This window comes from Branchiostoma belcheri, unplaced genomic scaffold (genome assembly GCF_001625305.1).
Source record: "Branchiostoma belcheri isolate BF01 breed outbred unplaced genomic scaffold, Haploidv18h27 scaffold37, whole genome shotgun sequence".
NCBI classification, from domain to species: domain Eukaryota; kingdom Metazoa; phylum Chordata; class Leptocardii; order Amphioxiformes; family Branchiostomatidae; genus Branchiostoma; species Branchiostoma belcheri.
This window is the reverse complement of record NW_017803987.1, coordinates 1,912,045-1,937,585: the sequence shown is the minus strand read 5'-3', so window position 1 is coordinate 1,937,585 and position 25,541 is coordinate 1,912,045. Positions and strand designations below refer to the sequence as shown.

The 25,541-nt window shown below is 38.7% G+C and overlaps 1 protein-coding gene across 1 annotated transcript; it reads left to right on the top strand.

Annotated features, from left to right (window-relative positions):
* Positions 1–3,064: 3,064 nt before the first annotated feature.
* On the top strand, positions 3,065–23,662 carry LOC109476301 (neprilysin-like). Its single transcript, XM_019777215.1, has 25 exons — positions 3,065–3,250; positions 5,146–5,251; positions 8,026–8,067; positions 11,731–11,787; positions 12,469–12,507; positions 13,110–13,271; positions 13,660–13,743; positions 13,914–14,116; positions 14,440–14,502; positions 14,697–14,819; positions 15,142–15,225; positions 15,933–16,066; positions 16,643–16,765; positions 17,361–17,457; positions 17,942–18,040; positions 18,519–18,599; positions 18,974–19,077; positions 19,928–19,986; positions 20,134–20,185; positions 20,675–20,742; positions 21,253–21,386; positions 21,697–21,762; positions 22,040–22,135; positions 22,366–22,442; positions 22,884–23,662. The coding sequence occupies exons 1-25, from the start codon at positions 3,203–3,205 to the stop codon at positions 22,981–22,983; spliced, it is 2,301 nt and encodes a 766-aa protein (XP_019632774.1). The 5' UTR covers positions 3,065–3,202; the 3' UTR covers positions 22,984–23,662.
* The last annotated feature ends 1,879 nt before the right edge of the window (positions 23,663–25,541 follow it).

Below are 25,541 nucleotides of genomic sequence, written 5' to 3'. Positions count from 1 at the left end.
GGGGGGGAGGTTCCCAGAGGATGTCATCCATATAATGAAATCAACAGCAAGCAGAATAAGACTTTCCTTTCTTTGATTTTATTAAATTCAAGTACAAGTAGGTAACTTCGCCGACCAACTCCCGACCACATATACCTTACGACTGACTCCCAACTGTGTTATAGAATGAGATTGAGACACCATGGTGTCCATAAATTATCCAGCTTTTATCTTTAAGATAGTGTTAATCTGATTTAAAGACTGTACTGTGTAAATGGAGGTCAAAAAATAAACAGTAATCACATGGTTACCACACTCATATGCAAAGTCCAACTTTGCTATATGAACAATATACAGTCTCCAGCGATTCTAATATCTATATAGTAAAGCAGACTTCATATAAGATTACTACCATGGACCGTTCTGCGTCCGTCTCTCCTGAACTTCATCAGGTTGGTTCTAACTTGTCTGATTGTATAACTTAAAGTAACGTTAAGGTAACGTTTTCAACCACGACTTATACATCCCCCCTCCCCCCCCACCCCCACACAAGACTCATGACAAAGGTCCACTTTTTGGTCCACATTTTATCTAAAGGTCCAAGATTTGTTGTTTTTTTTTTAAAGATGGACTGATTCGTGTCACCAGCGAGGCTGGAATCGTAGGAAAAGGACTCACTTTGTCATTGAAAAAAGTCATCTCTGATTTTTTTCTTTGAAATCCTCTAAAATACGCAGGAAACGCTATTTCAGAAGGTTCATTTTTCAAAATTTCCTGGGGAGCATGCCCCCGGACCCCCCTAGGAACCTCGCGCCTTCGGCGGGTGCTCGCTGGTCCCTTAAGCACTGGGAAGAACACCCCCTCCCCATTCAAAATCCTGGGTACGGACATGCTTATAATTAGCTCCCGACCAGTCTCAACCATGGTTAATCGTCACTGGGCTGAGAGAAGTCTGGAATTCATCCTATTCTGGATTTAGTTAGCTTCTACGATCACATCCAATTGAAAGTAATGTGGATTTCGTTGCTTTGATTTTACTAAATTCAAGTCGGCTGTCGCAGAGGACTTTCAAATGCAATTAGGCAACCTAGCCGACCGACTCCCAACTACAGATAACCTTACGACTAAATCCCAACTGTGGTTTGTGGGGCCGTGTGGCGTAGCGGCAGCGTTCTCAACTCGGAACCAAGAGGCCCCGGGTTCGAGTCCTGACATGCCACCGATCGTGTGCCCTTTACACGACATTCCTCACTTAGCTCAAGTGAAAATGAGTATTGTCCTGTATTCGTTCTCTACGTTGGTGGCGGCATAAAATAAGTTGGTATATTTAAACTTGGGTGTGCTGTCATCATGTCTAGTCATGAAATGTTGGGATTTAAAAAACAACAACTGTGGTCTAGAGAAGATAGAGAGACCATGGTTGGCTGTGTTTGATAGGGCCCTAATTCAGTTTTAATCTTAGTGTTGATCAGATTTACACACTGTGTACGGTTTGAATGGAGGTCAATAAAGTCACAATAAACACTTCAGGGTATCATAAAGTACTATCAGTATAACCTGAGAATGCTACAAGAGGTTGACCTTTATATTATTACAGTTGTCGCCTCCAAGGACGCAAAATGTAATATATGTACGACCTAAATAATCTGTAAGTTTCCGATAATTTCATATTGTGATAGTCATCTATACTAATGTATGTTATGCCACGATTCAACTGTTTTCCCTCCAATTGAATTAAATGAAATTTTCAACTGAATCGCTTCGTCCTCTTCGGCTACCTTACCTATGCGCGCAGCACGCGTGTCTTTACACACGTGTGACGTCACCAATGGGTCAAAGGTTGTCGGAAGTCTATATCAACCCCCGTCCGGGTATGCTTTATGATAAAAAAAATTACCTGTAATTTCCAATACAAAGAATGGGCCTTTCTTAATTAAGGAGTGCACCGCCTTTTTATTTCACAGATTTCAGGCATGTAATTTAGCTAACGTTAACAATACAAAACAAGGAATCTTTTTTCATCAGCGACATCGCTTTTTTGCTCATGAATAAAAGAGACTGACTTAAAATAACCTAGTTTTGGCTGAAATATTGGATACCGGTACTTTAAGCCATGGATGTGTGATCAAAGATATTTGGTCCAGGTGCAGACCTAATCACAATAGTGATGACTGACATTTCAGAAAAAAATCCGGGTCCAGATACAACAATTCTTTTAACGATTAAGGATAGGGCTATTTTGTTAACATTGCTCAAACGTTGCGCTTTTCGTTGCTGTTTCGTGTTGGAAAGTGTTAACATGTTAACTACAAAAGGCCCACTTAGGCTCACGTGACGACAGCAACACTAAAGGCGGTTAGAAGTTGGACTAAACATCGAAGTGATCCTCGATGGCCTTAAAAACACGTACGGGCAGACCGTGAGATCACTGTACATAGTGAAATTTTCGCGGTAGGTGAAAAAAGGAGGTTTTCGTGATGTTTTAAAGGCATCTAATGTAATTTCAGGACGGCAAAGTTGAATTTTTTAAAGTCAACTTTCTGGTCATTCTACAATGTAGTAAGCTGAATCAACCCTATCCCATAGCATACTGATATCTGTGAGGCAAAAATATGATGTATTTGACGGGAAATGGTTGCTTCTTTCATCGTATCTGAATATTTATGGGCGGTACCCAATATAGCAAAAGAGACACCTCACGTAGCTTGTTTTGGGGCTATTTCAATCATTTCAAGCTTGAAGTTGTGACGAAAATGTGCTAAGAAAACGTGGCAGTAAATGGCAATATCAGACAGATTTTCTTACCAAGAATTTGAATTTTTGTTTTGTTTTGCAGCTCTAAAATTGCATCGAATGCCTTTAAATTCGTGGTAGAAACGATTCCGTAGTACAGTGGTCATACAAGAAAGACATAGTTGCAGTGTCGTGAATTCGCCATGGAGAGGCCAAAACCACAATAACCGTGAAAGTTTCACACTTCACGGTATGTCCCACGTCACGTGTTCCTGACGTCATAACGTCTAGCCACGATCCACCGGGTTGCTACGGGGTTATTGATTGATTGACATCTCCATGGCGCGACAAAGCTGACGGCTGTTGAACCAACGGGCGTGTCCGATACATAATCGGTTAAACAGCCCGGTGCAAAGTTCTTCGCGCTCTCGCCCTCTCTTTTCGCCAGACTGCGCTGTGTCCGGTCACAGTTTCTCAGTTCTCCGGGAGGATGAAGTCTATGAACATTACGGAATCTACCACCAACATGATGGAAGAGGTAAACAAAATGTTTCATCCTAATAAGCTCCACCCCAAAATGGTACCGTCTTTGATCCAGTAAGATTTTTCCGTTCTAATATTAGTTCAACCACCGATCTTAACATCAACATTGCCGGGGAAAAATGCAGAACGAGCTGAAATCAATCGCTTTTGTAACATCTAGAAATACTTTCAGGGAGGATAGAGATCGAAGTACTGGTTTTGACAAAGTAGTGGACTGGAAAATGCAGACTCAGGATTTCTGCAATGTTTATGCGTTCACAGTCCAAACGTTGCATTTATGTGTTACCATATGCAGTGGGGTTACATATGTACAGTAGTTTAAAATGACAGCTGTGCTTTTCTCAATGATATCCCAATGCGATTTTCAATGTTAGAACGATACAGTTAGTATATAGTATGGTTTTTATGTAGCTTGAATGTTTAGTACGAATTTGCAATGTTCTTTCTTCAAGCGGAAGCTTCTACAAGATAGGGAAATATTTGTGGCTGTCTGTAGCTGTAGATGTGTAGGTTTTCCTGCGTTGTTGTTGGTACTATCTTGATCACTGAACATCCACACACCGCCCTTTAGCTTGTTTTCGCGTATTCTGAGTTCATACACTCCATTCTTAACTGGTATTCAATACTTTTGATGAGCTCTATAAATACAGTTTTGGCATGTTGGGAAAGGACAGCAGATGCGAGGATATCTAAGCGGCCCCATACGCAGAACATGGTTACCACACGCATATGCAGCCTCCAACTGTGCCATGTAACAACATACATACACAGTTTCACAGCGATTCTAACAACTATAATAATAGTAAAGCAGTAGTACTGCATGTAAGATCGCTACCATGGACCGTTCTGCGTCTGTTTCACCTCAACAACACCACCAGGTCGGTTTCAACTTGTGTGATTGTATAACTTAAAGTAACGTTAACAAAACGTTTTCAACCTTGTTACTGAGTGCAATGTTTCAGATGCCGCTGCATGCTACTGTACAACTCCCTTTCCAAACGGATGCCGTATATGCACACTAACCGGATACCGAGAAAGATATTATTCAATGTAATCTTATCGTTGTTGCCATTAGTGGAAGCCTTTTATCAAGTAGTGCCACATGTGGGCAAGAGATAGACTAATTATGGGTTCACCACACCACGAAGTGGTGTGGTGAAACCATATTGCTTTTTCTGATGTTTCTTCTTCTCCTCCTCCTCCTCCTCCTTCTCCTCCTGCCATATCTTTAAATGGATTCAGCTTCTTCATTTTAGGGCCTAAGGTCCTGAAATTTGGTATGGAGGTACAGTGGGCAAATACCCCTAGGCGTTTTTTAAATTATTGTGATACAGGCTTTTAGAATGGTTTTATTTGAGTTTTTTGGCTGTGTAATAGCTAATGTATTACTGTGTAAGTGTGCAGTGTTTACCACATTTGGACATGAGTCATCACAATGGCATGCAAGGCATCAACCAATAGGCATGCAGCTTTCCTCTATTCTCCTTGCTGATTGGCTGTTGGGATTTAACTGGCTTAACTTCATTTACACCTGCACAGAGCCATGCCATACTGACAGTATGTCTGTATTCAAGTGTTTTGGTAGGTATTTTAAGCTTTCCTGCTCCAGCATTGGAATGCGGGCTATGAACGCTTCTTTTTATCTTGAAAATCAACAGTTTGCATTATGCAATCCTAACCAATAATGTAGGGAATAGCTATCCAACTGTTGTAGTCTTAGTTGTATGTTACTTCATACTATAGTTATATCAATGTAAAGCATTGTTTTCCCTTGTGTTTCTCATTCTTTCCCTGCCATGTGGTAAAATGTGGTGAACCCATCGCTATATTTGCTCCAAAGCAAATATTGGCCTTTCTAGTTTTTCTGCTTTTCTTACTCTGAAAATCCAGGGATACCCGGGGTACAAGAAGCCTAAGACATCATGTGGGGTGAAGATGTACTTCGCGATTTTGATGCTGCTTCAGCTGGCTGTGGTCGCAATAATCGCTGCTATGAGTGAGTATATACACAGCACGAAAACAGACATTTAAGCAAACTTTCCGCAATATGTAAAGAAGTATTAAAGGTGAGAAAATATTTCAGTAGACTTTACGAATTCGTAAAGGCTGCTGAAAGGCAAACTCCGCCTTTCCGTCACCTTTCAGTGTACTTAAATGCGTACTTAAACATATTTCATATCTTTACGCCGCCTTTACACATCCGCAAACCCTTCCTACAGGGTACAGTTAGTATATCAAACAAATACATTCCAAGGGACCTGTGCGGCTGAGCATATTTGACAACCTTAAGGCAGTCTTTACTTTGCAACATGTTTACACCTGTTTAAATAGTTCAATAGACGGTCATGGTCGTATGACATTAATCAAGTCAATACGTAGTCTCTACCTAATCTCCAAGCAGATCATACGGTGGCAAGGCAGTATCCATTGGCCAGAACAGTGTCCGTTAGCCTTGTCACCGTATCTGCTTGGAGATTAGTCTCGACCAGGCTTTTTGGCGGACTTACGAAATGGAAGACGAATAAGAAGAATGTTTCATAAGAGGGCATGGACGGGTATTGTAGTACAAATCATCGAAGTTAGTTTCAAATTATAATATTATGTGGCTGAATATCTCCTATCTGAACGTTTTTGAAAATAATTTTACGGTCTGGTAGACTCTAAACAATACGTAATGTACAGATCTCCAAAGTGGGTTTCAAATTATAATATTATGGCTTCAAATTATAATATTATGGCTAGCTAATTCCTTTGACCGTTTTTTGAAAATAATTCTCCAGTCTAAATGTCCTCTTAACGGTTTATTTTGTAAATAATTTCAACTCTGGCAGAGACTAAACAATACGTATATTACAGATCCCCAAATTGTAACATTATGGCTCGCTAACTACTCCGCGATCCGAACGTTTTATTTTTTTCTGTAAGTAATTTATCAGACTAAACAACACATATAGTTACCATTGTCTGGGCAGACCATGTACTTGATAGAAGCAAACACTGTCTAGTGAACACTAAAAACACATGTAAACATAACTACAAGGACTACCTACGTCAGCCATTTTGACACGATGTTTGCGTTTCTACCGTTTGATCAAATTTGCTGACGTGCTTGCTTGAAGTCAAGGCTGAGTTTTTATTGTATTAGACTACATTCATCAAAAAGACGTGTGTAGGGTTCAACTCATAAAGCTATAATTTGCAGTCTACGCAACATGAAAACCTCAGTGCACTTTGGACGTTTTAATTCACTAACATAGTGACAAATTAGATATCAAATGAAATCCTTGGCCTTTGTTGCAAAATTTATGCTCTTGCGAGTTAAGTACAGGTCATGTTAATAAATTTGTTTTGTAGAATATCAGTGGCAAAATTTGGTACCTTACCATATATAGGTCTGATATCTCTCACTACGTCTATTGTACACTAATATGTGCAACATGTGTACACATATTTAAATAGTTAATTAAGACAATTTTAAGAGCAAGAACAGATGGAGCGTATAATACATGATTTATCGAATTGCAGGAGGAATATGAATTTTTGTTTAGAAAGCTTACCTTGTATACAATTAAAGACTTGTGAGGATATTTTATTGATAGGCCACACCAAGTAATTTTTATGGATTACGTCCTATGGAGACCCTAAATCTAAACCTAAATAAAAAATAAGAAGAGCCGAAAAAAGCAAGATGCCTATTTGGAATATACTAAGGGGCAACAAATGTTAGGACACAAATTGAATGAGAGAACACAGTGTAACAATCAACAACTCTTTTTTTTGAAAACAGCAACGATCACATATTCCCTTATCCCACTGTTGTGACTCTTTGGTCATAGTTACAAGAAGCGGATTTTTTTTTCTTGGAACAGGCCAAAATAAATGCACGCGCAGACGCCATCCATAAAATTTACTTGGTGTGGCCTTAAATAAGGTACAGACATATAACCACCAGTTTTGCTTCAAGGCTAGATCAAACTTGTCACGTATAGTGTTTGCACTCAGTACTGGACCAACAAACTAGACGATCATAACAAACTTTGTATAACTATTTGCATACTTATAATTTTATGAATCTTCCTCTACATTTATGAAAATAAATGCACTTACGGCTGAAATATCATTTCTATACATCAAAGAATTCCACGTTGGGATTTACATGCACCAAATACCATACATCTATAAATATATTGTTATTGAATACCAATTATTTCAAAACTTAAAACATCGACTTTGGCCTTGAAGGCAATAATGTCAACAGATACTAGCTATTTCAAAGCTAGCTAGCCACTGGCAAGCGGTTGTAATTATTATTGATAAACGAAACCCCCCCAAAATTATTTTGTTCAAAGCTGCATTATGTAGCATTAAGGCGATACAAACAGTCAATGTCTGTCATTTCTTTACAAAGTTAAATCAACTCTATTCCATTGCAAAGAAGTGTAATTTAGGGAATGGAGGTGCCAAAATACATGTATCACGTCTTATGGGTGTATGTAAAAGCTGGAAACACAGCTGTCAGCCATGTTTGTTTACATTCTGATATTTTGTGGTGGTACCACAAACTGAGTGTGCCTCGTGTGATCTGTTTTAGTTGTTTTAGCGCAAACCATGAATGTCAGAAATGTGAGGTAATTCTACAAATATGTCCAAAAAAGAAAGTAAATCACAATCACAACGATTTTCAATTTTTAGTTCAATTTTTTTTGTGCAAAAATGTTACATAATTCTTTAATTCTTTAATGTTTCATAATTCTTTCATTCTGTTCACAGTGTGGCAAGTGTTGGATCTGGGAACACACGTCAAGAAAGCAGGTATGTAATATAGCCATTATTAACAACCATGCATTTATAAAAGTGCTTATTTGTTTAACATATAATGTGGATGGGAGACCAAAGCTGGTGATTAAAGGCATCCAATTAAAATTCACGGCGGCAGAACAGAAAAATATTTTAATAAGAAAATATGTTTTTAATATTGACATTTACTGCATTTACATATTTTTGTGATCATTATCTCATACTTCAAACAATTGAAACAGCCCTAAATTGAGCTACGTGAGAAGTCCTTTGTTTATTTTGTTTACCACCGATAATAAGCTACATGTAGAAACAGACTAAGATATACGAAATAAGGCACCTTATTTCGTCAGCGACATCGCTTTTTTGCCTCACAGATTTCATTATGCTATGGGATAGGATTGTTTTATTTTACTACATAAAATTGACAAAAACACATAATTGGCTTTAAAATCCACTTTTTCGCCCTAAAATTGCATGGATGACTTTTAAAAATGACAATTATCACACAGATTTCCCTAACAAAATTTATCTTTAGTCTAATCAACCTAAAATTACATTGTATGCCTTAAAATGCATATTCCAACCATTCCTTTTGTTGTTAGTATTTATAGGCATTCCTTTACATGCCATTTGTGGTATAGACATAACTGATCATTTTATGACTCTTTATATAACTTGTTTACTCTAACAGATTCGTTGTTTGATGTGTCAACCTTTCACAATGCACCAGTTCAAATGCATTTCGGAATACGGATACGAGGTTTAGTACGTTACGTGTTTAGCGTGTAGGATACAAAGGATCTCAAAAAGCTATGGTCTAGTTTGGACTTCCCCACTCTATAAACTGTTTGAGGAGTTTAGGGTTGCTACGAAGTGATGTTGACTTAACACACCTGCTGTATTTGCCCAAGTGGGGTGAACGGGGGGTCGGAAAAATGTGTTACATAAATGGACAAAACGTTGCCTTTAAAAGGGAAGAAAGGTTCACACTTTATTTGTTTTCACCTAGGTCTTTTGACCGGGTAGTAGTTAGTTAGGTGATGATCGCTGTGCTCAGTGTTGTATTTTCGTTGTTAAATTTATGTTTTTGGTAGTTTGCTGTTTGAATACAAAGTTGCTGTTTGAATACAAAGTTGTTACATATGAGTGACTCAGCAGATTTTTTGACATCGTCAGATCACCTGGTTCTAAAGTTATCTGACAGAGGTTTGACCTATATTCCTATATCGTGGTTTAATAGTGGAGTATTTGCTCCAGAACCCATAGGTCCTGGGTTCGAATCCACCCACATGCTCCGACGTCGTGCCCTTGGAAAAACACTTCAAACGAATTTCCTAACTTCACTCAGGTAAACATGAGTACCTAGCTTCGGTAAGGGATGTTCCTCGGATAGGATTTTAAATGGAGGTCCAGTGTTAGGGTAAATCCACATCCACGGACATTAAAGAACCCATCACACCTTAAAAAAAGAGCAGGGGCCCCGGTGTGTGATGGTAGAAATATTACAGTCCAGAGTTGGCGATTCACTACAAATCACCCGGACGGAGGCCTGGCGAACCCTGCCTTGTATATTTAAGCCGAATATATCCCAATAAAAGGTTTGTCTATACGAAGTTTGTTCTCTCCAACATTGTACTATTTACTAGAAGGGTGGAGCAGACAACCTTTGACCAGGTTGTTACTTCTCCATCAGATAATCTTGTCCGAACATAAATAGGTGTTTCGGAGAAAGATCCCGATCTAGAATATAAACATCCTCATAAATCGACAAAACGATGACTGTTTTTGATAGTTGAAAGCTTTTGAATGCTATGTTTTTCGGACAACTTGTCAATGTAAGTTAACATTGACAACATTGGCAACGCCTTGAATGTGATTTAACAAATACCGTGAACATTCAAACAATTAGTCATCGAGAAATGGCCATGATCAACGCAATTATCGTACCAAACATTTGGCTTTTCGCCTTAGAATACTGTTCCTTTCCAAAACGTGTTCCCTTCCAAAACGTGCTCCCTTCCAAAACGTGATTTGGAATACATACTACGAAATGTAATGCATCTGTATTCCAAAATGTGTTGCATTCCAAAATATTTTTGGAATAACACGAAGGGGAAGCATGTTGTGCTGTATTCCAAAACGTTTTGCATTCCAAAATGTGTAATGTGTTGGAATAACACGAAGAGGAAGCATGTTGTGCTGTATTCCAAAACGTGGGCCATTCCAAAATGTTTTGAAATAACACGGTGCGGAATGCATGTTGTAGTGTATTCCCAAACGTGTTCCATTCCAAAATGATTTCGAATACCACGAAGTGGCATGCATGTAGCAGTGTATTCCAAAACCCGGTCCATTTCAGAAAAAGTTTTTTTTTGGAATAAGACGTTTGAATGTGACACATACAAAAGTCAAAGTAACGCGTTTTTTAATGCTTAGCACATACAAACGTAAAAGAGTGAACACGTACTTTGGGCGTGTTCTAACTTGCTGTTTGTGCCTATCTTGGAGGGTGCTCTACCGCCATAAGGGAGTGTTTACCCGTATATAACACCACTCATTGTTCTTATCTCCATCGGGCCTGCCTGTGCCGGGCATCACAAGATAACACACCGACTACTAATATTTATCAACCCACTGAGGGGAAATTCGTGTAATATTCCTCACCGTTACATAAAGGGCCATCAACAGTTTTACCCTCCTATTTATGGTGAATAGATATTTAAAATGTGTGCCTTGAGGACTAAATGTACACGTTTGAGAGAAATTAGTCGTTCTAATGGACTTGTTATCAGGGTCACGAATGATAAGTTTAATTTAGATAACTACTGTTCTTGAGGCTATCAATGGAACGCCCTGTTTGGTACCCCCCCCCCCACACACACCTAATATGTACACACAAAAACAAGGAGGTTATACGCATATGGATCTTGTTTGAGATATGATAAACTTAAGACAAAAGAAAACATAAGAATCTTAATAAAAATGAAATACAAATTTTTTGCTTGTGTTTTTTTTGAAGGGGGATTTTAGATTTACGCATGGTGAGGGAAATCAGTGTTGTTTACCCTTTTATCTCTTATCTTCGTGTGAGGATATTTACCAACAAAACGTGGTCGTGCAAAAAGGGGCGTGGAAGATTTAGAAGTGGACAACCTTTTCTAGTAAACCAAGAGGAAGACCGAAGAGTACAATTAGGCACAAAAATTAGATCAAGAAAAATTAGGTTATGTAGTCAGGAAATTTATTACTACGAGTTAATTTTTTTTGTTTATGATGTTTCATTCATTAATTGATTCAATCATCACGAAACTTCAGTGTTTGTATATATAAAATATATTAAAATTATATATATATATATTAAAAAAACATTGAGAGACATCTCTGCCGGTTGTCACATAACAGGTAATTCAAAAGGCAAAAAACGGCATCAAGATCTTTTGGAATAATTTATTCGCCATGTTTAAAATCTAAATGGTTTCCAGCCAGGTAATTAGCGCCATCTAGCGAATGACTGCAATCTACCATTTAATTCTTCAATAAGTAATTCATGAAAGTCTTGATAGAATTTGTAACGGAGACCAGACTTTCTTAATGATGCGTACTGTCGTTACACACAACGAACATGATGTAGATGTACCTTACCTACATGGTTGTTTCTGTTCGTTCAATCCACAGACAATGGAGAGAGTGGTGGCCAGGTGGTAGTACCGACTACAAACATGCCTCCGCAAGGTAACACAACAGACATTGCCCCATGACAAAAAATACTCTGTAAATATTTAGTATGTTGATCATGTAATGTAGATATAGATTTGTTATCATGTTGATCATGTAAAATGCGCAATTCAGCATCTTTGTACACAAATGAAGCTGCCATGTATTTTACTGAAATATGAACGAAGTCGATAAACTCAATAAAAAAAGTAGTAACAGACACATTTACATAGGGCGTACGTATTACGATCAGGCCAGATAGCCTTAACATGTAAATAGCTTCATAACGTTATCATGGATATTAAGATTGTTGGTTAGTAACACTGACCCTATTTGCAAATTTAAAATGTTTTTGTATAATTTGCATAACCCGCGTAAAAGCTGCCCCTGATAACTCATCTGAATTGAGAATCGTAATGGTTCTTACCGCGTGCTGCATATTGTCCAATTACCATTATAATAGCCCTAGACAATTTGGGCAGCTCTGACGAAATGTCATTTTGTACATCCAAATGAATCAACTTAAATCAACTCTTTCTCAAAATTCAAAACTTTAACGTTGAGCAAAATGATAGGAAGCGTTTTTTGAATTGTATCTTGTATCATATACATGATATGATTCGTCATCTCTTAAGGAAGATAATGCGTTTAGGGTACGCATACTGTTATACTCAAATACGTTGTCGCTATTTTTTTCAGCTAGAGACATCTGTATGACACCGGACTGCCTGCGCACAGGTTAGGGTCTTGACTAAACTGTTTAATGATTTAAAGTTGCATTATGTAACATTAGAACGATAAAAAAGCCATTTCGTAACAAAGTATGTTGAGTCAACCCTACTCCATTACAAATAAGTGTCATTTAAGAAGTGGGGTGCCAAAATAGACCTTCGTCAATAGACTGACTCAGTGAGATTTGACGTCATACTTCCGAGAAGCCACGTGACATGTCACACTGGGCCATTCTATTGAAGAAGACCAGAGTTTCTGGTCGAAAACTTAGGGTGAGAGCAATCCGTTGTGCTGGAACAAAAGTTTAACTATAAAGACATACCTTCTGTGTTTAGAGTTAATGCTTTTTGAACACAAAGAAGTTCACTCACCTAGAGCTTTCGCCCACTCTGGTCTTCCTCATCAGTAGACTGACCCAGTGAGGCTTGTCACGTCGCTTCTCGAAAGTGTGACGTCAACACTGGGTCAAAGGTATCTGGTAGACAATATTGGCCCCCGTCACGGTTGAGCCAAGGGCCCTGATGTAAATAGCATCTTTCACACCTCTCAGGAAATAGACATGTTCGGTGTCCAATATTCTCACAGTGTTCATACCTTCTGTATTGCAGCCGCACGCTTGCTGGAGTACATGGACCCTAGCATTGACCCATGTGAAAACTTTTTCGAGTACGCCTGTGGAGGATGGCTGGCGAAAACCGAGATCCCTCCGGACTCGGGAAGGTTCGGCACCTTCAACCAGCTTCGGGACGACCTGACCGCCAACATGAGAGGTAACGAGAATACACGAGAACATGCGCGAATTTTCTCCTTGTCTTTTGCAAGGCCACACTGACTTAATTTTATGGATGACATTCTCTGAATATAAGGAATACAAACCAAAAAAATACAGAGGACGCCATCCCTCGTAGTTACCACCGGCTCCCTATTGTCGTTAGCTAATAGGGAGCCGGAGGATGGCACCCAAGCCAGAGCCTCGGAGGAGGTGATTTTTTGACAACAGGCGCGGATCCATAAAATTAAATCAGTGTGGCTTAGGGTATAAATATTGAATTTTATGATGCATTGTTAAATACATGTAGTCAATAATGGTTCCATATCTTTATGTCTATCTAGAAAGTTAAAATTGTTAACCTATGATTATTCTATCTCAATGCATAGATGTTATTGAAGACACCGCTCTTGACAAAGGCGTGGAGGTGGTGGAGAAGGCGCGGACTTTGTATCGGTCTTGCATGGACGAGGGTAAGCAATAGTGCCCTGTTCTAACTATACTGTACATGGTATAATGTGTGCCAACAACTGTACAAAACGAGGTATAGATAGAACAAAACTTAACATCCTAATTATTAAAACAAGGGCGAGCAACAGTCTCGAATAAAGAATAATAATTTCAAATTATGCACTTTCTACAGGGATGCTGGACGACAAAGGAGCCACGCCACTCACTAATCTCACCACCCATCTGAATGGCTGGCCTGTGATAGACGACAGCTGGAATGGGGCCAATTGGAACCTGTTGGACACTCTGACCAAACTCATGAGATACAGCAACAGTCTTCTCATGAGTATGTACGTCACTGCTGATGACAAGGACTCAAGCGTCTACATCCTTGCCGTAAGTAGCTGGAAATCTTAAGTCCCTGTCACACATTCACGACTCTGACCCCATTTAGGCCACGCCTACCTTTTATGTATGACTCAAAACAAATTTGAGTTAAATTGGAATCAAATTTAAATTTGATTTCTAGACACATCCGAACAATGCTAACTTACTTACAGATGATTGGCTCGTATTTTCTGACTTACGGTCGAAAACCAGCCAACTATGATCGAACCTCCCAAAGGACCCACGAATATTAAAACGTTTTGAAACATAATAGTTATGGAATTCCTACCTTGGTCTATGTTGCAGAATTTAATTATTTTTCTCTTCTACAGTTCGACCAGGCTGATCTTGGATTGTCCAGTCGGGAATATTTCTTAAACCCTGGCTTGAGTATTGTAAGTTAATATAGATACGAACTTTAAAACTTGAAATTAAATACATTAATACATAAAGCAGCTGGATATCTGGATTGAATACATTTATGGATTCATAAAAAGGTTTCATTCTAGATGTACGTATGTATGACTATTTTTCTTTATCTCGTGGCAATAGTCATAGAATATGTATGACAATATATTATCATTTTCAGTACAAAGACGGTTATCTGAATTATACCATTGACATCGCCCTACTATTACGCGGGGACGGTAACCGCGCTACGGTAGAGTCACAGATGAGAGCCATGGTGGACTTTGAGACAAAACTCGCAAACGTAAGTATATCTTACCAGTAACTGCCATCTACAAATCCCTAATGTTTCCTACATTGGGGATTTGTTCATATTGGCCTTCGTAGTTTTTCGGCCACGCCCCGGACCGATTTTCTAACCGGACTAAAAATTCAGAACACCGGCAAACCCGGTCGTCACACTATTAAAACTTGACCCTCAATATGGCCAAGCTGGACGTCATTGTTACTTTTAGTTAGTTTTATTTTGTATCTGTCAACCTGTTCATAATGTTTTGTTGGGACCTATAAGTAGCCAGGTGTGGCAGAAATATGCAATAAAATCGTCACATGTTTGTATTTTTTAGATCACAGCTCCTCCAGCCGAACGTAGAGACCCAGAGGCATTGTACCACAAGATGAAGCTGTACAACATGTCTGACTACTTTGAGGTAATCATGACAACATTATAAGGTTATTAAATTGCTTTGACATGGCCAATGAAAGGGAAACAGCAAGGTCTCATTTACTCATGTTTTAACCCTCTCAGTATATTCCATCGATTGGTCACCAATTTCACATTAATTTTATGCAATTTTCTGGCATGATAAAGCCTAAAACTATTGGCCGTGAGACTACTAAATACGTTTTTGATGATACTTTTCATTGTGATTAATCCTTTGATAAAGTCACTCCAGTACCCCCTGTCCCCATAGTGGACACTAGAGCAGTCCCTTCGAGAGCAGTGTTTTTGTCTATCATTGACAATAAAGTCTCTGTGTCGCCCAGTGGGAAGCCACTGGATTAGTCTACCATATGCCCTGCCAGGGCTAGCCTCCTTCGCAGTCTTGTTGGGCGTCGGCGTTATTTTTCTCTGAGCGACGCGAGTAATATGCGGCCGAGGGATTTTTGCCACGGAGAGAAGGTTTCGCGCGTTGGAGCGCGAAACCTTCTCTCCGTGGGAAAAACTCCCTCGGCAGCAAATCGTTCCTCGCGGCCGCATATTACTCGCGTCGCTCAGAGAAAAACTAACGCCGACGCCCAACAAGACTGCGAAGGAGGCTATGCCAGGGCGATCCTGCGTCGTCGTACTACATGTACAGACGAAATGGGCCGAACAGAGCCATAGAGTTGTTGACTTTATCTACCGTAATCGCAGTTCCCGTGGGTTGAGTACGTGAACAACGCGGCGTACAATCTGGGAGAGACCATCACAGAAAATGAAGACATCCTGAACTATGCCCCCGACTTCTTCATGAAACTTGGACCACTTCTGGCTGAAACAGACAACAAGTAGGTCTAGGTCTTTCATACATTTCTCATTGTATAAAATATGTTGTAACCTCTGAAATCGTCAACTACATGTAGATGGTCAAAAGCAATGGCTACATCTGATCGTAAAAAGAGCATATATAACATATATATATGTACCTAATCTTGGCGCAAAGTTAGATCATCATCATATTACTATACATATAAATTGACAGTATTGCAGAGTGCTGAATGTATTTTTTAGCATGAAGAGTCAGAATATTAGAAATGAATACATGTCATATTTAAAGTTATAACTTTTGTTTCAACGCAAAGATTGTTCTCATGTAGAGCTTTCGACAAGTCACTCTGGTCTTCAATTATATAGACTGAGCCAGTGAGTCATTTACCTTTGACCCATTGTGATGCCATCCTTCAGAGAAGCCACGTGACAAGTCTCACTGGGTCAGTCTATTGAAGACCAGTGACTGGTCGAAAGTTCCAGATGAGAACAATAATTGTGTAGGAACAAAACCTTTAACTTTCATGATAGAAAACATGTCATGGTTATATAAATGATCCATGTTGAATCTTTTTTAAACATTCTTTTCTCGAAAGGACCATTGCCAACTACATCGTTTGGAGAATGGTACAGAACAGAATTGGAAACCTGGGAAGTGATTTCCTGAAGATCCGTGAGAAGTTCAACAGGGACATCTTCGGCGTGGAGCCTTCCTCCAGGTGAGAGACGCAATCCTTTTTCTCATAACTTTAGTAGCAAAAATTTACATAGAATCTGAAAGAATAAATTTGCAGACTTATTAAATATGTACTAAATTTCTTAGAAAAAGCTGAATGCCCTATCACAAGGAGATGGAAGATGAAGAACCGAGGAAAATGGGGAACATATTTACATAATGATTTATTATCCTTTGATTCATATTTACTTTAAAGTTTTGTTTCATTTAATTTTTTCTTTGGATGGTTCACCTTATTATGTTTACCGAAGGAAAATATATTGTTTTTTTTTGCTCTGTTTCCTCTTCTTCTCCAAGCCAATAAGTCAATGACCTGAACGAGACGTCTGTCCGAATGGTAACTGGTGTCGGGTTACATCATGTGGCAATTTTGTAGCAGGAGGGATTTAGACTCCTTTCTCACCATGTATATGAATGTGTTTGAGTAAGAATTAACAGAGCAGGCCATATGCGAAGGTAAACATTATGCATTTGCTTTGCAAATGTTACCTTTGTAACTTGATTTGTGCCTTCTTTGGTTGTTTAGTTTGGGTCGTTCACCTTATGTTTATATTGTGTTTATTCGTGAATATAAAAAGGTGGGAGACCTGCGTGTCGGTGGTGAACAGCGTCATGGGAACTGTCGTCAGCCGTCTGTACCTGCCCAAATTCTTCCAGGAAGAAAGCAAGGAAAAGGTATCTTATTATCATTAAATGCTGGTAGAAGACATGATAGAAACTTTATTTCCAACACAACAAATTGGACCCACATTTTCGACTGTACAACCCAGCTTGTCAAGGAATGAGCAATGCATCGCTTCTGTGATGCTACGTTCTATGTTACGTCACATTATGACACACTTGACTCGGTAAACAGTGGATCATAAGTTACAGAAAGTCTGTGGTGCCCCCCGTCTTTGTTGAGCGTAGGTTGCATTGAAATGATGTAGATCACAGCAGATATCAGTTTGCCACCCATTGAAAATTCAGTTTTGCCACCCATTGAATTCCCTTATCTCAGTAGTTTAAGATACAAAATTTTCAAAATAAAGATAAATGATGCTAAATAATCTTTATTATAATGCTGGAGATTTTAGATAAGAATAGATAGATAAATAGGTCCAGTACCAGGAATTATTTAACCTTATTCCTAACATCCAAGTTTTTTTCTGTGCTGTAGGCTGTAGAAATGATCGACGGTATCAGGATTGCCTTCAATGAACTGCTCATCGAGAACAATTGGATGGACGATGCCACAAGAGCTGTAGCTGAAGAAAAGGTGAATCTTGAAATTCAGCAGCGTTGTAGGATTTACATAATTTGTAGACTTTACATTTGAAACCGCACTACATCTGGAACTATACTATTAGTATGTTTTAACAATATCTATGTATCAACTACGCGATGGTTGGGACCGTATTGTTAAGACCTAGCTTGAGTGCACAGTGAACCAGTCATAATTACCCTGATGATAACGTCGGCTCATGTTTAAAAGAAAAAAAATTGTGGTCGTGAATAACTTTTCTATGATCTTAGGAAAAGGAATTATGAAAGGGGCATTTATTTATTGTGCAATTTTACCTACTAGGGTAAGCATAATTCTCACGTTTACAAATATGCACATGTACATGTACATATGGTCATGTACATGGGCAAATTTACGCTAAAGAATTTTGTCTTCCTCTTACATGCAACAAGTTCTATTGTGCGATTCATAACTGAAACTCGAGCGGTATTCCCACACATTATTCCCACAGGCAGCGGCTATGAAACAGTTCATCGCCTATGATGACTACATCGTCAACAATCTGACTAGATTGACTGAGGATTATGAAATGGTACGTCACATATCTTTTTTCTTAGTCTTGTTGTTGCCTTTTGGTTTTTAATCTTAATTTCGTATATGTCCTTTTTTTGGCTAAAATATACTGAAACAATGAACACTGACATCTCGTCTTAAGTATCTATGTGTTAATTTGGAAGATATATATTGTTCATTAATAAAAAAAAATATTTATTTATTTTACCAGTAAATCACACTCTGGTCTGTGGCCTGTTTTTCAGGTGTCCCCCTGGGTACATTCAAAAAATTGATAAATACGTACATACATACATAATTTATAAGTATATATATGTATACATACATACATACATACACACACAATATTTACGTCGTATTTCTGATTTTTTTTATTATTCCATTGCTATGCAGCTGCACTTCCAGGAAACTGAGTATTTCCAGAACGTTCTGCACAATCTGGAAGTTTCCAACAACGAGTCCTTCACCTACCTGAGGAAACCGGTGGAGAAGGATGAGTACGTAAAATGCCAACTTCCAAAATTGTCAATGGATTATCCATTAAAAATCCTCTATTCAATGCTTTAACCGTTACTAATGGGGCTTCAAAGGCATATGCTTCACCTCGGCATGCTGAGGATGACTGACGACCAATAGGGTTGAAGAAACAAACCCCTACATCTACCGACTGCTTTGATTGGCTACCGTAGATGAATCAGCCAATCAGCCACTGTACTTTGGACACTGCATGACCTCAATGTTTATTGGTTTGCTGTTGATCAACTTCCGTTTAACTGTATACCCATGGATAACAGCCTTTCTTTTAGGAGAGGGTGGAGTGTAAACTTTAAGGAACATAAAAATTCATCAACGTACAATTACAACAAGACTGGCAATGAAAACATACATTGTCATGGCGACGGTAGTTGCTGTTAGGGTTATTGTTTGCATGGTACTCAGCCATCATTTCATGATTTTGAGGAAGACTTGGTTCCTGTTAAGTCTAGACAGATACAGTACACTCCTCCCCTGAGTGTATAGTGAACGAGCCCCGGGGTCACAGAAAGTAGGGCCATCTGGGGCAGACAGGTCTTCAGGGTTCCAGGAATGTGGGCATAGATGTGGGTCAGAGAAATGCCTGTGGACATTCCGCATGCCTGTGGACAAAATGCCTGTACAATTCCTAGAATTCTTGCGAATTGCACACAATACTGTACCATTAGGCTCCTCCCTGAGACGTCGCCAAAAAAAAATACATCTACATACAGTTATCCAAAAAAGTCTCAATTATCTTTAAAGATTTGTGTCAACCACAGTGCCTCTTATTAATTGTACATTTACAGTTATGTTTTTTTGTCATTCCTGTAGGTGGATATCTTCGCCGACCATTGTAAATGCCTTCTACTCTCCATCCCGGAACTCTATTAGTAAGATATTAATTTTTTAATTATTGCTCAACAATTGACATAAGACATCAATCAATACATTTATTTTCTAACAACTAATGCGTATATCTTTTCTAGACAATTCACATATTGAGTTATCCACCATCACGTGTCTTTATTTCCTTGTAGCTTTTCCAGCTGGCATTTTGCAAGGCCCATTTTACGACGGAACATACCCAAGGTAAGACGACAATTCTTAAGTTACTGATTTAGCTTGTGTAGATCCTTACACACTAAATGGCTTACCAGCAAATGCAACCCCGTATTACTATTTTCCAATATCCAGATTTTTCAGGGTTTATCTTGTAACATGTAGCAACTATTTTTGTGCAGTTTTCCACATGACATAAGACATCAAGCAAAGAGACCTAAAAAGGTTTCCCAGTCAAACGATTTATTTATTTATTTATTTTATTTATTTATTAAAATTCATCACAACAGTGAAAGGGACGGGGGAACAGGTGTAACACCTTTACCAGCCCTCATCCCGATACAGCATACAAATACAATAGACTCAAGTTTAAAATAATGGGTGAACAATATGAGAATTACATAAACATATACATATACATAATGAAAAAAAAGACGACATGATTATAACAACAATAATAATAATAACAAGTGGTGCACCATCATTCATATTTGCTATTAACAAGTTGTCTGTAACCAGGTATTTGAACTACGGCGGCATTGGTGCAGTCATTGGTCACGAGATTACCCATGGTTTTGATGACTCAGGTTAGTAAATAAATACCTCACATGAACTTCATGTCTACGTAGACCAGACGCATTTCCACATGCAATATATATATATGACAGACATGTGTTATCCCTGGACGTATTCAACTTTCTTTGTTACCCTCTGTTGGACGAACGTTCCATAGTTTCATTGTTTATCGATTAAATTGCACAGTATCAAAAACAGGATTGACTTTATTGAGATTACAGCAAGCAAATACAATGTGGGCACTAAGTGCTAGCTGATAACAGGACCACATATTCCATACGTATTACCTACGTTGTACATTATATAAATACACAAGAAAACAGCATAATAACATAATATGATCATAAAAGGCACGTTTAGGAGGATGAAAGAGACCTTAAACACAATGTCGTAAAGTCCATTCACAATATTTTTTTACTCATATAGTTCCATAGCTCGGCATTGTGCTCGGCACTTCCCTGTTTTCTTCAGTTGCGTTATTGTATAGGATAGTTAGTTACAGTTTGTTCTATGTTTTTCAGGTCGTCAGTTTGACAAAGACGGTAACCTGAACCTGTGGTGGGACCCTACCGTAGCCGACAGGTTTAAGGAAGCCGCTCAGTGCGTTATGGACCAGTACAGCATGTACCAGTTTGAGGAGGCAGGGGGCATGAATGTAAATATCTATCCTTTCAATACTCATAGAAAATTCAAACACTACTACTGGATAAAGTACAGAGTACAAATTACAAATAAAATAAAGTACAAATAATACCCGGACGTTTCGAGTGACATCCACCACTCTCAGTCTTCAGCGTCACTAATGAACTAACAGAACTCGATAAAGCATATGTTGGGGTTGGCAGAATGACACATTTTCATACATATGAATATGTAGTTGTGAATGAATTATGAATATTTGATAAGTTATATGTTAAAAAATTAGGCGATTGTGATGCAATTGTTTTTGTTTTATTCACATGTAGTTGAGCGGAGTTATCACTTCTGGTGAGAACATTGCTGACAATGGAGGCATGAAACAGACCTTTAGGGTAAGTACACGAACATGAAACTATACTAAGTCTTGAAGAATATATACCCTTACATTTCCAGGATATACTGTAACATTCAACTTTACAAATTTTTAAACATTTTGTCTATGCAATTTTTAATTTTTTTAATGGGAAGCCAAATGACCACTTCTAGGCAATGAGCTAGGTGGCACGACAGACGTATGACTGCAAAAAGATGGCAGTGAATGTAAATTATGGTGCACATAGGTCACAGTTTTCAAAACAAAGACAAAAAACTTCGCACTTTTTTTCTCAGGCTTACCAGAGTTGGGCTGCAGCCAACGGGCCGGAGCCAACACTGCCTGGACTGGACCTGAACCAGGAACAACTGCTCTTCCTCAACTACGGACAGGTAAATAAATATAAAGTGCCTTTGTATACACATTTTTTAAAGAATAAAATATATGTCTTACTACTAAAAAAAAAAGGAAATGCTTTCAGTAAATACGTCAAGTCATTGAAATTACTGACTGAAAAGTACTGACCAACTTTAACCAAATTGAAGCATGTATGGCATCTTGAGATCTGGGTTTTCTCATGTTCCTTCCGGATCCTTATGCTTTTCGTCCTGTATGACTTTAGATCTGGTGTTCCAAGTACCGTTACCAGAGTGCTGTCAGCCAGGTGCTCAACGGCCCGCACAGTCCCGGCAGATTCCGGTAGGTGGCGCTTTAACACACACACAGCCAATCCTTTAATAGGGTCCTACGTGTATTTAGTGCAATAATAGGTTATTACGTTTACCGAAGAAAAACATATTGTTTTTGCTCTGTTTCTTCTTCTTCCGTTCCAAACAAATAAGGTCAATGACCAGGACCAGACGTCTGTCACCATGTAAACTAGTGTTAGGCTACATCATGTTGCAATTTTATAGCAGGAGGGATTTAGACTCCTGTCACCATATATATGAATATGTTTGAGTAAGAACCAACAGAGCAGACCATATGGGACGGTAAACATTATACATTTTCTTTTCAAATGTTACCTTTCTAGTATATTCTATTTCTTCTATTTATTGAATATTTTACCTTTTACCTTAATTTCTACTCCGTATTCGGTACTTTTATTTTACTTATTTTTTTTTTTGTTTTTCTATCTAGTGTGATCGGTACATTGTCCAATACCCCTGGGTTCGCCACGGCCTACAAGTGCCCTGTCGGATCAAAGATGAACCCCGTGAACAAGTGTGCCGTCTGGTAGATGTTTTATAGAACAATCGGGACTACATATAGTACCATACAATATAAAAAAAAGTAATAAAACAAAATCTATGCAAAGTGTGCTTTCTGAGAATTATCTGTGATATAATAATAACGCCAATAGCATTATATATACAACACTTATAGAAAATTTAATAATTTAGGAATTATGTATTAAACAATCATTATGATATATGATACGTGTTTTGATAATTTAAAATGTATTAAACAATCCTATATTTTACGTGTTGGTAGATAACACATTGTAAAGTTCTTCAGCTTTGAATGCAGCGCACATAGATAATGTAATGGCGAGCGGTTGATAACAAAGACTAACTCGCCATAGGATATTGTTTGGCCACATTCATTGGTCTTCGTTTAGTACCTGACCCATACATTTCTGACAGCATGACGTCAGAGGTAGGTCAAAGGTCACCTGAAGTCGATCTCGTCCGCCGTTCTGTTCATAGATGTTGATGGGCTCTATTGTAAATGACCTTATTCATACTCAAATGATGTATTAATTTGGTATTCCTAATGGAATAGAAAATAAGTATCCTTGTTGTATGTGTTTTTTCTTGAACAGCTAGAAGTGATAACGCTGCTTTTGGTTGGGATTTGAGTTTTCTTTTTCTGTTAGCTAAACGGTACTTACATTTAAACGTCTCATGTCATTTCTCTCATGCTATTAAGAGTCAAAATAAACAGATTTAGAATCAAGGGTTTGCGCGTCCCTCTTCAGCTATCTTTATTCTATTCACTCTTTACAACTAGATATTCAGTGAAAGTGATGTGATGAAGTCGCTACCACACTCTACGACTATCGCAAGAATAGTTTTACGGTCTTACGACTACTTGACGATCGCGCGACAACTGTAACATTAGCTAGGCTTGCGTGCTCAGCAAGCTGACTTATAATGTGGTGAAAACGGATCCAATGCAACTTTTGGGCGGCGAAACAAAAAAAAAAGTCTGTATGTATGTGAGTCATACTTACCACCCATAATTAGTTAAACCTGCATACGATACGCAAGGAATCGTTTTCTGTCAGTAAGATCACATTTTTACCTCATTTCTAATAGTATATGCTATGGGATAGGGTTGATTCAACTTACTAAAACAAAAGAAGAATAACCAGAAAGTTGACTTTGAAAAGAGAAATGCCGCCCTGAAATTCCATTGGATGGCTTTAGTTCTGATGCACTTTTTCGACATTCAATCTCCGTCTGCACACTCTGGTCTTTGCTATACAAATGAGTTGTAAAGTCTTGGTCTTTGCTCATACCAAATACCTAAAGTCCTGCTTGACAGTTGAGGGACAGGCAGACAAACACGGGCGTGCCGCAAGGTTCTGACGGCTTCTTCATCAGACATACCGAGAGCAGGCGAGACGCAGACCGGGAGCCAGCGGGACACAGACCGGGAGTAGGCGGGACACAGACCGGGAGCAGGCGGGACACAGACCGGGAACAGGCGGGACACAGACCGGGAACAGACGGGATGGCGTCCGCGCACGAAGTCGTCTCTATGACCAGTTTAGCACATGCAGACTCAAAAGCCAAGATTTTAGACGAGGTATGAAAATTCTGTTCTTATCACTGCCGGCCACTGATAATTGTTTTTTTTTTCTTCATAAAGATTTTCAAGAATATATCAGGACCTTGACTAATAAACTTAAGGTGAATTTTACAATTTGCATAACGTTACCCTCTTACATTATCCAAAAGCTTGCCTACGGTGATGTAGCTTTTTCGGACCACTATATGTTAATTTTATTGTAGTTAAACTGGATGAAATCAGGAGTTATGAACAGGTTACGAGTCTCCGGGATTTTCCAGCGTTGTCAAATTTGAAGATTTTGTTCATGTCGTCACAGTTTCTGCTTGCAGCCAAGTTGACTTCATATTACACAGATACTACATATTACAAACTACGTCTTGCGATGGCCACACATTGCTTGGTGTGTCATCCGCTACACATTTGTAACGGCAATGCTTTATCAGTGAATGTAAGTCTCTTAGTTGTGTGGCCTAGTAACAGTAGTGCACACTGTTGCTTCTACGTATTTGTCTTAGAGGGAGGGGGCGGCGTACAACCACTTGAGAACAATGAGAGCTACTTCAGGAGCGTTAACTTTATACCCTTCTCTCCGTTACATGCATGATTTCACAGTAGATATTTCCTATTCGTAAAAAAATAGCACCATAACGAAACATCTCAAAATAGATTTCGTATCATCATACAGCTCTTTTTGCAAGCAAAGATTCTAACAAACAAAACAAAACAAACAAAAAATCAAGTGAATCAAGCAAAAGACTAGCCTGGTTACCAAACCTATTATAGCTCCCGAGTCCTACATCCTCTCCGCAAATAGCGGAGAGGATGTTGGACTCGGGAGCTATAATAGGTTTGGTAACCAGGCTAGCAAAAGACTGCAATAACCCCGACCTAACTCGCTTAGAAATATGTTAATGCTAAAATATCTCTTCTCATAAAAGTTTTTGATGTTTATTAATGCTTTTGTTGCTTTTCTGACGGATTGTGAGTTAGATTGTGTTG